Below are 17,500 nucleotides of genomic sequence, written 5' to 3'. Positions count from 1 at the left end.
CGTACGGGATGTAATTTGAAAACGAAAGAATTTTCTAACATACGAGAACATTGTAATAAATGTAAAACATCATTTTCATATAAGGATTTTCGTATTGTCACCCAAGCGCTCAATGACTATTCTCTCTCTGTTTTGGAGTCGTTAACAATCAAACAGCTTGTGCCCCCATTAAAATGGTCAGACTTCTTCCACAGTTCTATATATAGCATAGTTGACGTCCTCCTTTCCAAACCAGACAACGTCACTGTCGTCACTCAGTTTTTTAACTCCATAGAGATAGGTACTAACTTTTAAGCATTCTTCACTTTTTAATTTTATATATATATATATATTTAGTTCATTTTTTAAATTAATTATATTTAACTTTTGTGTACTTCCATTTTTATTAATATTAATACTGAGTTTTTTAATTTGTATATTTTGTATATTTTTACAGCCCTGATGATGAAATCCAAAGTCTCGAAAATTTGAAAAATACATGTATGATGTTACGCTGACTTTTCTCCATCCTATTCATTATATTATATATATATATATATATATATATATATATATATATATATATATATATATAATATATAAATTCTAGATGCAGTATTTTTTTCACTTAATAACGTGATCAGTTAGCCTATTATTGTCTTAGTATTTGTTATAAGAAAAGGCTGCTCTAGAGTTGGACATTTCAAATAGGCTATACGGATTATGGACGTAAAACTGTAAATCAGATTCAACAGCTTTTCTAAAAGTAACTCTGCCTAATTTGAAAGATCTCATGCTCATAAATAATGGGCCCTATAAACTACCCTTTATAACTTCGTGGAGCTGTCCTCCCCCACCCCCCACACCTCCTCCAACGCACGCCCGAAAAGAAATCTACCCACGCCCCAAAATTTCTCCTCTTTTTAGGTTCCCACGGCGAGTCGTTAATGAACTTTGGAAACACCATATAATCATGGCGATCTGGAGACTTTTCAAGTATTTCACGAGTTCAACACCCACTTTTCCTCCAGCGATTCCCGCCAACACACACGTAGTACCATACTGGAACCATACCAGGACCCAAAGACCTAGACGCATTGCAATGAATATATTTGTTGCCATATTTATTCATACTTTGACAGAACGGAAAGTAAACTAAACAGCACAAGATGGGCATCGCCGCCTAAATTTCTTTAAGAATTATTTACTTAAACGATTTGGCATTTGAGTTCAAACTCACGCGTTGTGGGATGTACGATAATCACCGAAAAGAAATAAAACCCGTCTCGTGGTTCTTTCTAAAAGGTGCTTCCGGAAGGTCAGGCCGAGATCGTCTTATCGTTAATGGATTTTTTTTTTTATATATTCAGTGTTATCCAATTAACAGACTGTGTAATTATGTTAAAGAGCTTCGCGTTTTGGCTCTGCAAGGCGCATCCCGGTGCCTTGCCAGTAAATGCTAGTTACGACTCGATAATTGCCGGTTTACTAGGGCGCGATGGCCGGTTACGGACTGATAATGACCACTCGCTCATTGGTAATGACGGTGCGATGGCGACAAACTGCTCATTACCGGTAATTAAACCAGAATTCACAGTCGGACAAGTAGCCGGTCTATTATGGAGAAATTCACGGGGCGACAATTAAATCATATTACAAGCAGCCTACTTTCATTTCCACAATAATCCTTCGTTTCTTTAGCCTCATATGAAAACAAAGTCTTCTATATATCATAACAAAGTTACGTTTTTCAAAGCAGGTCGTTTGTAGGTGTTTTTCAATATTAATTCGTTTTCCTCTCGCTCTCTCTGGAGTCTCTGTGCCTCGGAGCCATTCTTCAAGAGTGACGTCACTCCGATGACCAATTCGTCATTTTCAAAATCACAACAGCCTATGTTTATCCCCGCGATACAATTAGCCCGTTTGCCTTTAAGGATGAATGTGCTTAACCATGGTTTTTTTAATATATTTTTTGTTATACTTTATTATAATTTTTTTTGCTTTATTTTTTCTTAGTTATGTCTTCATTTTGTTCATTTTCCCGTTACAGAGAGAGAGAGAGAGAGAGAGAGAGAGAGAGAGAGAGACGAGAGAGAGAGAGAGAGAGAGAGAGAGAGAGAGAGAGAGAGAGAGAGATTTCATAATATTCATGCAATTATAGAACCGTTTACTGAGTAAACCATAATTATTATCATGCAATCACTGTATGTATTACGTTGTGTAATATGTGTACTATTGAAATCATGACGAGCTTATTACACAAACAAATGCTTCGACCCAAGCAAATGATAGCCAATTATGCATTCCTGTACTTTATAATACTGTCAGTGGAACATTCATAGCATGTATTTCTGTGAACATACACCGTGTGACACGTCGACTACATAGATAGCTAGATAGATATTTTTATTGACCACAATACAAAATAATATGAATTTTACAAAAGAGTATTTGGTCCAAATTACAAAATTAAGTACAGAGATTTTGTACAATCTCTTATACAAACTAAATGAATTTCAACTACATCATGCAAGTCATCTTGATGAACGAACACAAATATAACAATCTGAAAGCACTGGGGATATTAATTTTTTCCATTATTAAACAATGAACAGGCGTTCACGCGAACAAGCTGAAAATACTTAATGTTTAGTAAACAACCTGATAATAATAATGAAAGAAAAAAGGAAAGAAGAGTTATATACAAAAGCGGGCGATGCCTTCATCGTATGTTGTAAGGATTTCCTGTCGTCACCTGCAGTCTCTTCATGCTTATTTTGTCGTCTCACAACTGGGCAAACAAATCGCGTTCTCTAAATCCCTTGAGCTGGACCCAATTGCATTGAAGTAACAATATTTTGGGGACACGGAAATAAATGCATCTAAAACACACACACACTCAATAGGATGCATCAACGCGAAGGTGGCCTACATCATGTGCTAAATTCTGCCTAATTATTCTCTACTTCCAACGTTTCGTAATAGCTAATTGTTTCATCATCAGGGAATGAGAATCTTTGTCGGGCTGATGTATGTAAATATATATATATATATATATATATATATATATATATATATATATATATATATATATATATATAATCAGTGGTGGTCCCACAGGGTCTTAACATTCCTGTTCTTTTTCACTCTGGCTGCAACCGCAACAGTGAACTAACCACCAAGTACGTAATTCAGGGCTCTGGTCAACCGAAGCACAAAGGATATTTCAAGACACGAGTCGAAGTCGATCCCCGTCGACACGTACGTAGATACGAATGAAGAGATATTTGTCTACTCTTATAACGAGTCCCAAGGAAAATATGAAGGCAAATATTTACCAATGAAATAAGACTGAGGATTAATAATACAACATAATCCAAGAATTAATTTTGTATGATGCGATGAACAGAACAATTAGTTAAGCACATGTATATGTACACACACACACACATAATATATATATATATATATATATATATATATATATATATATATATATATATTATGTGTGTATATACACACACAATTAATAAAGCTATTTTTTTTTTCACTTTTAACGCAGTCTTGTTCCTATGCCCAACTCTGCCGATAAAACAAGAAGTAAATATGTAATTTGAACAAGTAACGTCTTACATGAAATAAAAATAAATTAAAAAAAGATAATTCTAAATATCACCAAAATGACTTTTTTTTTTATTTATTTGTTTATCTATTTTTTTAAACAACACATGAACCGCGTCCGTCGATTCTTGAATAGTAACGACGACAATCGCCTACACTACGAGAGGAATGTCCTCGCAACAATGATATCACAAATAAACAAAAGGCTAAAAGCAATCGGACAAAAGTACTCTCCGCCTAAATCAATAACCTTTTCATTATAATTCTTTCGCAGTTTCGGAATATCGCTTCCACGAGTTCGGGTCGTCTGGAGCCTCTGCGTAAGAGCGATAATCGCTTCCTTCGCTCTATCTCGCCCTCCGCCACTTTTGCTGTGCATATAAAGAGGCTGATTTAAATCGAAGCTTTTGAATGGCGTTACGGCAGGAACCCCCGAAAAATAAGACACAGTCTTTTGATAAACGGAGGAATGAGATAACTCGGTAAAGTGTGGGAGGAGGGGGTGGTGGTAAGGGAACGATGGATAAGAGATGAAGGAAGATACGAGGGGTAAAAGAAAAAAAAGAGAGAGACCGATAGGTTTGGTGATCTGTGAGTAAAGTTGATAAAGCGATAGGGGAAGGGTTGGTGAGGGAAAGATAAAAAAAGAGATGAAGATATGAGAGGTGTAAGAGAGGTAAAAAGAGACCGATAGGTTTGGTAATAAGTGAGTAAAGTTGATAAAGTGTGGGAGGAGGGGGTGGTGAGGGAGAGATGAAAAAGAGATGAATATACGAGCAGTTAAAAAAAGAGACGATAGGTTTGCGAATCGGTGAATAAAGTTAGTAACGATTTTTAGAAAATACAAAAAGAGGAATGAAGGTCATTAAGTGGGTGAAGGAGTGAAGAAGATGCTAGAATAATCAAAAGAAAGAATAACATTGGTCAATAGCTGAGTAAATGAGTTACTGGAGACAAGCAAAGATTTGAGAGAGAACAGGACCAAGATAGAGGGGAAATTTGTGCATAAACGGAAACAGATGTGAGAGATAAATCAAGGAATGGAGATAAACAGACGAATAAGGAGGGTCAATAAATAAACTGCGGCAGGAATTAAAGAAGAATTTAAATATACATATCAAAATGATCCAATTGAAGGAAAAGTCTCAATAAATGTGGAAACGAGCTAAAAGAAAGGAAAAATGACTAATGAAGAAAAAGACAGATTTAAACAGAGACTTGAAGACATATACAAGAAAGCAGATTCTTGAAGATATGAACAAGCAAAATAAATCAAGTAACAACGAAAGATGACTTAAATGGCGAGAATACCGCATACAGGCCTAAAGGGGTAGGCAGAAGCAGGGTAATATACGAAGTATGTGAGAGAGAAAAAGAGGGTGAGGTAAAATAAAAAAAATTAAAAAAACAACATTGAAGAGCATAAAAAGCTGTTCTGCCGGGAAGCAAATGCAGAATACAAAATACGTAACGATATTTTTCAAAGATGAATTTTTATTCATTTATTATGCTATTTTCCATTCACCTAAAAGGAATAGACAATTACAAGGCTTACTGCATCATTGTACAGTGCGAAAGGTTAACCACAGGCAAATGAGAAATCGTATATATATTGTTCCAATTTTTACTTACTATTATTATATTATCAGTAATAATAATAATAATTATTATTATTATTATCATTTATCAAAACCTACTCTCATTTAAAAGAGTAAGACCTAGTGGCCATTATCGGAAAAGAAAGCACATGTGATAACCGAAAAAAACCGCAGAGATGGGAGAGAAGCAACATACAGACAAAAAAGGGGAAATAAAAGCAAACGAAAATAAGTGACCAACTCCATCATTTCCTCAAACACTCTCAGCCCAAAGCAGCGCCACCAAATAGATTAGCTCGCTCAGGCAGGCAGTCAGCCAGCCACCGCGCAGAAAGGGTTCCTCCCATAAAACCGCGATTCGAAGATTCAATCAGATTGTGATTTCAATATTGTAATTTCTCCGAGAAGCCGTCTACACACACAAACACACACACATGCACAACCCTCTCGAGGATGGGGTCCAGGGGTTCCCGCCTTCCAAATAAAGAGCCAGAATTTGGGTTTATTTCCGTTTTTATAGAGTCACCCACTGCTTCTACCGAAGGCAATCAGGAGAAACGGCAATTATCTGACTCTCCGAGATTGAACAAATAAAAGACGCGGGAAGCCTGATGGCAAACTACGGCTGCTGCCTTCTTGGTCGCTTTGCGAATTGCGCGTGTACAACTACGTGAATAGTTGTGTCCACTTTTGAGTTTATCTATCTATACATATACACACATACGATACACACACAGAGATAGATACCCCCCCCCCCCCACACATATATATATATATATATATATATATATATATATATATATATATATATATATATATATATATATATATATATATATATATATATATATATATATATATATATATATATATATATATATATATATATATATATATATTAGAAGTAACCAACACAATCACGCGTGAATATATATGTGTATATATATATATATATATATATATATATATATATATATATATAGTCACCGAATTCCTGATTTCTCCTCTGTCCGCTGGTTCGAATCTACGAGAGGACGATATTATTATCAACTAAAAAATTCCCCTTCGGTTAGCACATATGAAAATATATTAATTCCGAGGTAGAGCGAATTGGATAATAAAGGACATTTTAGCTTAATGCATGTAAATGAATCACGGTTATGTGAAAAAAATTAATATAAATATATATATATATATATATATATATATATATATATATATATATATATATATATATATATATATATCATGGCAGAAGGTACTGACTCTCTTATACATTCATTCACTCTTAAGAGATACTAAGTTAATGAACAGTTTTAAAACGGGTTACGCACTGTGACAAGAGAATATATTCTTATACATACACCCAATTACAAAAGATACTACTCCATATACATTCATCACTTCCAGCTAAAAGCCTTGTCCAAAAACCACTGCAACTGGGTATACGTACCCAATTACCAAAGATGCTGACGCCCTAAATAAGACAGAACATATTGTTAGTTCTAAGAGTATTGCACAATCACACTCTTACCAAATCAGATTCTTGTCTCACTTAAGATATTGCATTTGCAGCAGATATTGACTACGGAGATATAAATCCATGATTATGCTATAACAAGATTGTGTTATTCTCCGCAAATCTTTTCAGAGCCTTACTATTACTTATGGCTTATTGCCCCCAACCAGGCAGTTATGTTCGGTTTGTCTGCTTGTTTGTATGTCCTTCCGTTTCTTTGATTGTTTGTTAACAGGATTATTGCACAATTTTTTTTATTTTGTATGAAAATTTGAACAGGATTATTTCACAATTTTTTTTTATTTTGTATGAAAATCTGATTAGATTTTGAGATAGATATGAATCTGGATAAGAGTTGTTAATATTTTTTTTGAGGGGAAGGGGATGGGGGGGGGGTAAGGTGGTTGTGGGGACTGGATATCTCGGCCTTGATCCCTGACGGACGTTAAAAAAAAAAAAAAAAAAAAAAAAAAAAAAAAAAAAAAAAAAAAAAACGAGCTAAAATTCCCATCTCCAGTGGCTGCCTTTTTCCTTTATTGGATAATGAATAATGATGTAATTGAGTGCTAACGATTCCATTAACAACATTTAAAGTTAACTTCATCACACTAAAAAAAAGGAACCAAAATAACCATGATACTGGATTGTAACGAGGTTAGCGACAGAAATCACCATAATCATTATTACCGTAACTAAGAACAAAAATCATCACAATAACCAGGAGGGAAACAACATACATCCTCATCATTCTCATTATCAACATCGCCCTCATTGTTATCAAGCACTAATCATTGTCATAGCAACAACGTAACTAAACAAAAGTACTACGGACCACACAACACCATAACAAAACAACCACAAACCAGAAAAACAACAGGAGAACTGACAACACAGCAGCAACAACAAAACAAGCAAAAACCCGAAAACAACAAAAGAACTGACAACGCAACAGCAACAACAAAACAAGCACAAACCCGAAAAACAACAGGAGAATTGGTAACACAGCAGGAACACAGAACAAGCAAAATCCAGAAAAACAACACGAGACTGACAACACAGCAGCAACAACAAAACAAGCACAAACCCGAAGAACAACATGAGAACTGACCACACAGCAGCAACAACAAAACAAGCACAAACCCGAAAAACAACATGAGAACTGATAACACAGCAGGAACAACAGAACCAGCAAAATCCAGAAAAACAACACAGCAACAACAACAAAACAAGCAAAATCCAGCAAAACAACAAGAGAACTGACAACACAGCAGCAACAACAAAACAAGCAAAAACGAAACAAACAAGAGACAAGACCATTGCCGACGTCCATAAAAGCCACAGAAACCCTACCCTCAGTGCTCTACACTGCAGGAAATCCAGTAATGAGAGGCTCTGGAACGTCCAGAGACGGAGGAAAAAGGATTTATAACCTGGAATCAATCTTCGTGTCTGCTCCATCATCAGTGTCATCTCCAGGTCTTAAACAGGCCTCCGATATGGACGCTCTAATGACTGCAGTCCTCCGGTAGCTCAATAAATGGCATTTCTGGACATCCATAACCCCCAACCCCCAACCCCTTCCAACAAGGTGTTCCAGACCCCCACCAACGGAATGCGTTTGGGCAAGTGAGTGGGTTGTTGAGGATCTGCTAAGGCTGTAGGTATATGTTTGAATTTGCTTTAGTTTTTGTTTGTTTATTTGTTTGTTTATGTGAATTATACACTCATACATACGCAGACGCAAACACACACACATGTATGTATATATATATATATATATATATATATATATATATATATAATATAATATATATACACGACTGATAACAATGTTCTGTTACAACAGAATTCCAACTAATAAAAGGAGCCCATAAAAACGCCCAAATATAGAAAGTAAGTACTATATTTCAGAGAGAGAGATAGCAATCTCTGAAATATAGTATACTTACTTTTTATGTATTGGCGTTTTTATGGGCTCCATTTATTATATAACATACTATATATATATATATATATATATATATATATATATATATATATATACTGTGGATTAAAAACTACTATGTAACGAATGTCTGACATATCTGTTATCGAAAACAGTCTACGCAACATGTATCCCCAGAAACAAATATGCAAAATTATGCATTATGTGCATCACATGTACTACATACTTTACATTTCATTCATTTTAAATCCATTCATTTATCTCTTCAAATTCCCACACCACACAAATGTCCCGCGTACCAATCACCCTACTATAAAATAGCTTCCAGTCTCCACGGCAGTGCTACCTTCCTACCACCACCACCAACAGATGACCTCCGGGCTAATTGCCACCCCGGTGTCACCTGGGGTCATTTGTAAGGTCAGCTGGGACTCATTTATTGTCCAAATGAGTTATTCTTTTGTTTGAGGTCACTCGCTTTTATTTGGGATCAGTGGCACGTGGGTGGGGGGTTAATGAATCTTTACCTAGGCCAGGGTCTAAAGAGACTTTGACCCAGGCCGTGGGAGAGCGAGGTCAGTAGTGGGTATTTGGTCGGATTTAGTGGTTTTTTGCCATGCTTTGGACGGGTTCTTGAAGTCGCCGCTGTAAGTGCGGATTCTTCAAGCTGACGTAAATAACAACAACAACAACAACAACAACGACAACAACAACAATAATAATAATAATAATAATAATAATAATAATAATAATAATAATAATAATAATAAAATAATAAACCAAGAAGTTAGATCTTTGTGGCTTGATATAGGATGTGTAAGCACTTCGTGAATGTGATCAGCTGATGTCAGCAATAATAATAATAATAATAATAATAATAATAATAATAATAATAATATAATAATAATAATAATAATAATAGATGGAAATAACATCTTTCCCATATGTAGGAAGTGCAACACGAAAAATGAAACCATAAACCACATAGCAAGCGAATGTCCGGCACTTGCACAGAACCAGTACAAAAAGAGGCATGATTCAGTAGCAAAAGCCCTCCACTGAAGCCTGTGCAAGAAACACCAGCTACCTTGCAATAATAAGTGGTAAGAGCACCAACCTGAAGGAGTGATAGAAAACGATCAGGCAAAGGTCCTCTGGGACTATGGTATCAGAACAGACAGGGTGATACGTGCAAATAGACCAGACGTGACGTTGATTGAAAAAATCAAGAAGAAAGTATCACTCATTGATGTCGTAATACCATGGGACACCAGAGTTGAAGAGAAAGAGAGGAAAAAAATGGATAAGTATCAAGACCTGGAATTTGTACCCATAATCACAGGAACACTAGGCACGATCCCAAGATCCCTGAAAAGGAATCTTGAAAAACTAGAGGCTGAAGTAGCTCCAAGACTCATGCAGAAGAGTGTGATCCTAGAAACGGCACACATAGTAAGAAAAGTGATGGACTCCTAAGGAGGCAGGATGCAACCCGGAACCCCACACTATAAATACCACCCAGTCGAATTGGAGGACTGCGATAGAGAAAAAAAAAAATAATAAGCACTTCGTGAATGGGATCAGTTGATGTCAGTAATAATAATAATAATAATAATAATAATAATAATAATAATAATAATAATAATAATAATAATAATAATAGACTCCATTTCAGTTCAGGGCACAAGGCACGATAGATATACCGGTAAAAAGGCCTTCTGAAGAAGACTTCTTATCTATCTTCTCTAAATAAATAAGTCAATAAAGTACCGAAATTAGACGTTTTTTTTTTTAATACAGATTTCTTGGGTTCATTTATTTGTCTATTTAATCATTTATTCATCTATTTATTTACGTATTTATTTTTGATAGGAGGATGAGGGTGGTTACTAACCCAGGTGTGGACAGGATGGTCGCGTATGTTGCAATAAATAGTATAAATTCATATCCTTTTGACGTGCCTACTAAAAGCAAACACATCTCTCCGCTTTGTTCATCTACACTTACAGGTACATCACAAAAACGTTTCCCATGCATTGACAAACCTTTCCAAGTCAGGTTTGAGTTCTTGTTATATCACGATTCTATAATGGAAAGCAATGCTTCTATTCTATCGGCTTTCATATGTAACTATTTCGTAGCTTGATCCGAGTTTATATTACTTCATCCGAATTTGAAACTTTCACGAATACCATCCAACCATGTTTCAAGAAGTTCGTAGATCCTCGTTGGACGAGTGGTTTTCGCGCTCGGCCGCCAATCCGGTGGTCGGAAGTTCGATTCTCGGACCGACCAACGCGGAATCAGAGGAATTTATTTCTGGTGATAGAAATCCATTCTCGATATAATATGGTTCGGATCCTACAATAAGCTATAGGTCCCGTTTCTAGGTGACCAGTTGGTTCCTAGCCCCGTAAAAATATCTAATCCTTCGGGCCAGCCCTAGGAGAAAAGTTAATCAGCTCAGTGGTCTGGTAAAACTAAGATATACTTAACTAAATTACACTTAACTTAACAAGAAGCTCTTAACAGTTGATAGAGGCTCAGTTTTCTACGTAAACAAATGATACAGAAAGATCGCACTTGATACAGAAAGTGAATTCATATAGGGTGACATTGCCTCAATTTATCGAAATCTTTAATAATGATCTTGCCTCATTCCTTTAGAATAGAATAGGATGTAGAATTTAGACAAAAGGCCAAGCTCTGGGACCTATGAGGTCAATCAGCGCTGAAACGGAAATTGATAGTACGAATGTTTGAAATGTGTAACAGGAAAACTTCAAAGCAGTTACACTATGAAACAATGTTTTGAGAGAGTGGAAAGGCAGCTACACGGAAGAAAATATGAACGGAGGTAAAGTAAAAGGAATGAAAGAGGTTTCAGCTATAGGGGCCTAGGGAGATGCCGTAAAAACCCTCAAGTGATGCCTACAGTGCACCACGTGAGGTGCAATGACACTATTACCTCCCTTCGGGGCATTCACGTAAGTTTTGCATTATTGTAATTACGTATATTTTCAAATATTCTCAGTATCAGTAATATCGCCATAACTTCATTCATTTCATTCTTAACCAGCAATTTATCCATCCCATTAAGGGCCCCATTAGGTAAAATGTACTTTTATCTTTCTGTATGCAATTCCTTGTTTACTAAGTAAAACTACCTTCCTACAATCCCTCCTAAAGATTCACCATAAACTGTATTCATCTCTACATTTCAGTTCTCTGATAATGTTCCGCGGCTTCTCTAAAACAATTAGTCGTTAAGGCCTTCAACTTCACAATGGTCCACTGGTTACGCGAATCATTCAAAAGGTTTCAGCAAGAAAATAGCTAAATATTCATAAGCTTGTAATAAAACAATTCAACTCTAATATATTCAGAATGATTAACAGACGTCCATCTGTTGTACAGAAAACAATTTTTTCCTCACAATAATATTCCCGTCTCTAACAACAAGCATTTTTTTTATTTCAGATATAAATCACATTCTAAGGAACACATCTGTTGTACAAGAACAAAATTTTTTTCCTCACAATAATATTCCCGTCTCTAACAACAAGCATTTTTTTTTTTTTATTTCAGAAATAAATTCACATTCTAAGGAACACAGAGTGTCTGTCACCAATTCTATATGTAGTGTAATGACCACAATGACCTCTTAGCGTCTCAGTCTCCTGAGTCTGACTACTTTTCACTAAATGACTCTGGATTAATAAAGGCGATGAAGAAACCATCATTTTCATGTGGGTTTCGAACCCACGGTTGTAAGTGAATAAAGATCAGTGGCCACCCACTACAAATTCGGAAGGTAATCCCCTTCTCTCTCTCTCTCTCTCTCTCTCTCTCTCTCTCTCTCTCTCTCTCTCTCTCTCTCTCTCTCTCTCTCTCTGCATTTTTCAAAGTTTCCCTCTAAAATTGGCTAAAATAAGACCTCCCAATTGAGTTGGAAACAACTCTGTTTATATTATTAAACCCTTTATACCATGCTCCAAAACAATGTATATAATTCACACAAAATTATATCATAGTTCATCTCACCAGCAATAAACATATCTTTTTATTTTTCCCGATCATTTCGAAGTCAGTTCGTTTAGACTGAAAAGCATTCTCATCATAATATCCATCTACAACAACAACTACTACTAATACGACTACTACCTACTACTACTATTAATAATAAGACTAAACAACATTACTTCATTTTACAATTCAAAAATTTTAATTTACACATACAGTCTTCCCTGGAATGGCGGATTTCTCCTTCTGTCCAGAAAACAGCTTTCTGAAAATAAGAGAAACGTGGTTTCAATAAAAATGAAAAGAATTCTATAATCATATAGAAAACAGGTAACTGTACACCAACGTATTTAACGTTTTTTTGGGGGGGAACCACAACTACAACCGGTTTCTAGAACAAAATGGTACAAGAGTTCCCCGGATTACAAAAACAACCTGTTTAAAAAAAGAAAAAAAAGCTTCATATAAAAAAACACGTTTCCCGAATCATAGAGAAAACAAAGTTAAAGAACCACAAATTTAACAAGATCCTGGAATCACAAAAGAACAATTATTTTTAGAGAAAAGTTCCTGGAATAATCAATAAAATAAATATACAGAATAATATGGGAATCATGTATGTATAATAATACTAAATAGGTATCTCTAGAATCACATAGGCAGAATTTTACTAGAGTCGCAGAGAAAACAGATGACTAGAATTGAATCTAGAATTTAGGCCATAGGTCAAGCGCTTGGACCTATGAGGTCATTCAGCGTTGAAACGGAAACTGACAGTAAAAGGTTTGAAAGGTGTAACGGAAGGAAAACCTCAAAGCAGTGGACTATGAAATAATTGTTAGGAGAGAATGGAAAGTAAGATGGAAGAAAGAGAATATGAACGGAGGTACAGTAAAAGGAACGAAAGGGATGTAGCTAAGGGTCGAAGGAACGCTGCAAAGAACTTTTAAGTAATGCCTACAGCACACCGCCTTCAGTGGCGGTCACAGTTACAATAAACTAATCAGTAAATAATTTTATAATGAAAAAATGAAAATTTACGTGAAATTCATAAAAAAATCACTGGAGAAAAACACCCATTACTCAAAAAAAAAAAAAAAAGCGTAAACTGAAAATTCCATTGATCATATGTATAAAAAGAATTAAGATTTTAAACTGACGTAAACCATTATTTAATAACTATCGTAAATAAAGAGGAAATATCGATGAATGGAAAAATGAAAAAAGCTTGAACGAGACACCAAAGCCTCATTCACATCAAGATATCCGCTTTCGTCAAGGCGCGTTAAATCCTATTCACGATAAACAAAATCCACAAGATCCTCAAGTTCATCTTTTCCCCATTTTGTGGGAAAATCCGATCTGTTTACAGACGCCGATTCTCCTTTTATCGTCGTAAGAAAAGGAAGTTCGGCGATCGGTCATTCTAGCGCGGTTACCCCTTTCAGCGTTTTCCGTTTTCATTAACCCGAGTTGTTGTGGACAGTCTATCATTCCACAAAGGAACGACAGAGTTCTTTTGACCTTTCCGAGGTCATTCTCTGACCTTTTTTCTGCCCAAACAGAGGTTTGTGAATAGCTTCTTTTCAAGCTTTTCTTTTCTCTAAACTGTCTACTTAATTTCCCACGCATGGGGGAGACATGAGAGCTGTCTCGGGAGATATATAACAGGATTAGAGATTTGCTGTTTGGTAGGGGTGACTCGACTGGATTGTTGTCTCGGCCTTGTGGAGGGATAATGACCGCTGATAATTCGCTTCGGGCAAGCAGACTTTGACGCTGACTTCGTTCTGTACAGAAAGGTACACTTTTAAAACGTTTAATTACCGGTGAAGGGATTTTTTTTTTATTACAAAATTAAGGACTTATGAAATTTTTTTGGTTGTCTGAATACTTTTATCAGAATCTCTCTATCTTTAAAAGCCACGATTATAACCTTTATGTTCTGGACTTCCTCGAACTTTTTTTTTTAATGGTTTAATTCCGATGGGGAAACAAATGGAGAAGCAATTCACCTTCCTTAGCAGGGTTCGAACCCATGCACAGAGGTTGCAACGATGATGGAATGGAAGTTGAGTTCAGCTCGTGAATACATTTAATATTTTACCCAAACCATGACCACGCTAGAACTGCCTCCATCCATCTGCAACACAGGCAGAATTCACTGTACTTTACCAATAAAATTTTTCTTTAGAATTTTCTAATATATGTATAAAGAATGCTTAAAAAAACATTCGAGATTCCACAATCTCCTAACCATCAAGTACAGGAAAAAATAGAGATTAATGAAAATTGCTGAAAATTTCGTGAACTCGTTCCATGCGAGGGGTTGAAGAATTCTTTCCGACGAGTCTATCTTCCTACAATACCCCCAATTGGCCTTTTATTCTCTCTATATCTCTCCTTCTCTCTCTGTCTTTCAGAGGAGCACAAAACCATCATTCGGCTTAAATCGTCGGCCATTCGTGTCCTACGACCCATCTCCCAAACATCGGACAAAGAGACCTGAATCGAGAGTGGACAGCGCAGTCTGTCAGCTGTTGTGTTTCTATTCTCGCCGTCTTCAATGGATGGTGTTTACGAAAGCAAACTCACAAGATGACAAAGAGAGACACGAGTCCCTTGTGTCCGGAAATCAAGGAGACAAAGATAGCGCGGTGCGAAATTTAAAAGATTTCCGTCAGTCAATTCGTGCTCGTCGAAAGTGAAATTGACCACTCGAGCGTTGCTGCGATCTCTATGGGGGTTCGTTTGTGCTTTGACCTTTACGTAGGAGTCTGGCAACCTTGCTGGATTTCTTCCCTATTAGGGTTTCCCTATTTTTGGGAAACTGGCAACACTGATATCGGTCAGCTGTGACGTTTCTCTACAGGAATACAGGAATCCAAAGGTTCCTTTTGTTAGGCATCTTTTGTAAGCACCTGACTCCGGACAAATATGGCGTGACAATGGTTCTTGTTCACAGAATATTCGCCAATTTTCCTTCGAGGGCGTGAGTGAGTTCATACCCAGGAGACCCATATATTTTGATACAATTTTGTCCTTTTGAAACTGACGGCGTAACTATCTCTTCAATTATCGCTGAATCAATGTACAACATAAGGGGCTTAAAAGATAACAGAACTTTAATGAACATTTCCAAATCGAATTCAAGACGCCAATTTAATATACTTAGATTTATAGCCCCTCCTCATTTATAAAAGAGCCGGATTTTCTTACTAATCTCTTACAAATTGAAGGTTCCGTGAGCCCAAGGTCTGCATCACGTTGCTAACCTGATTTATGAGTAAGTCGCAGGCTTGATTTTGTTCTTAATTTCTCATTCGAAGAAAAGGCCTTGGGCAACTTTTTCTTTGTACATAACATTCCAGTTTGAATGATTTTCATACATATGAAACAATTTCCAAATGACGCTCTCAGAATGCATGCCTATACACAAAATATGGCCAGCTATAATTCTACACGAGCTTTGTACACTCTAACAGAACACAATTGACTACATTCTGCCTTGAAAAAGCATTATGTTTTGTGGCCATTCCAGATATATGTTCAATTCAAGATCTGTATTCCTTGTAACTAGAATAATTTTTATAAAGTTATTTAATCCTTCAATACTTTAGTCCTGTTCTTGCAGTGATTTTTTCTTTTTATATTTTTTCATTTCAAATGACATTCAATATTATTCTAATAATCCTTTATACTTTGACACCTGTCATACAAGCATGAGAGAGAGAGAGAGAGAGACGAGAGAGAGAAGAGGGTAGGGCGAGAGAGAGGATAGAGAGAGAGGAGGGGGATATTTAAATGAGAAATCTAAGGTTTAAAGAAAAATGGATATACAGCACATTATTTATTTGTAACTTATTTACACAAACTCTTTATGTACACAAATAAATAGCAGGTCAGTTTTTTTATGCTAAGACATTTTACAAAAAAAAAAAAAAAAAAAAAAAAAAAAAACAATTTTACACATCAGAAAAATACAATAAAAATGCAGTGACTAGATTCCCACAGGCTTAAATCACTTTTGAGTGACAATATGGATTCAATAAATCAACTCATCAGGTCCAAAATGGTAAAGCCTCTTCTGTGGGTGCTCACATGACCTCTTCCGAGCACCGAATCGTGTTTGGCGGGAAACTGCGAATCATTTTTGGCGGGAAACTGTGGCCAGACTGCAAGCAAAGACCCCGATGGCAGAGTAGAGTCGACGTTGACTTCAACGTCAATGTACTCATCGTCGACATCGGCTTCCCTAGGATTTTCAGAGGTATTTGTGCCCTCGTGCCTCGAACGCGCGTTCTTTTCAGTGGCCTCGAGGCGTTCTCCAACTTTCAGAGGTTCTTCAGACGTACTTGAGTCTTCCTGTCTCGAATGAGAGTTACGAGAATTCTCGTCATTGGCGTCCGAGGGTTCTTCTCCCTCCTGCAGAGATTCCGGAGAGGCGCTAGAGTTCTGTCGTCTCGCGGGCGAGTTCTTTCTCGCGGCCTGCAGGCGTTCTTCCTCCGTGTGTCCGCTCTCGTGGACGGCCAAAGTCCTCGCCTGGCAGAAGCCCTTGCTGCAGACACCGCACTTGAATGGCTTCTCTTTACTGTGGATGTACTTGTGGTCCCGCAGGTGGTCCTGCCTCCTGAAGGCCTTGCCGCAGACGTCGCAAGGGAAGGGCCTCTCGTCCGTGTGGGTCCTCTCGTGGATCATGAGGTTGTAACTCTTGGTGAACTCCCGATGGCAGTACTTGCAGATGTACCGCTTCTTCGCGCGGGCCAGCCGCCCTCCGCCCGAAAGCAGCAGCTGGTTGAAGCGGTCGACACTCGC

At 36.9% G+C, this 17,500-nt stretch overlaps 2 protein-coding genes across 2 annotated transcripts in view; both read right to left on the bottom strand.

The window, feature by feature from the left end:
• The window catches only part of LOC135209251 (origin recognition complex subunit 4-like), a 402,188-nt gene that overhangs the window by 157,422 nt on the left and 227,266 nt on the right, over nucleotides 1–17,500 (bottom strand). Inside the window, exon 3 of the mRNA XM_064241960.1 lies at nucleotides 12,902–12,950. The gene's annotated coding sequence lies outside the window, so the exon portion shown is untranslated. The remainder of the gene's footprint in view (nucleotides 1–12,901; nucleotides 12,951–17,500) is intronic.
• LOC135208988 (protein sister of odd and bowel-like) overlaps nucleotides 16,667–17,500 on the bottom strand; it is a 1,253-nt gene continuing 419 nt past the window's right edge. The window contains exon 1 of the mRNA XM_064241530.1: nucleotides 16,667–17,500. This exon is cut by the window's right edge and continues 419 nt beyond it. Within this exon, the coding sequence (XP_064097600.1) occupies nucleotides 16,739–17,500 (762 nt within the window). The 3' untranslated portion in view covers nucleotides 16,667–16,738.

This window comes from Macrobrachium nipponense, chromosome 37 (assembly GCF_015104395.2).
Source record: "Macrobrachium nipponense isolate FS-2020 chromosome 37, ASM1510439v2, whole genome shotgun sequence".
Lineage (NCBI taxonomy): Eukaryota > Metazoa > Arthropoda > Malacostraca > Decapoda > Palaemonidae > Macrobrachium > Macrobrachium nipponense.
The sequence above is the reverse complement of the archived record's forward strand: the minus strand, read 5'-3'. Positions and strand labels throughout refer to the sequence as shown.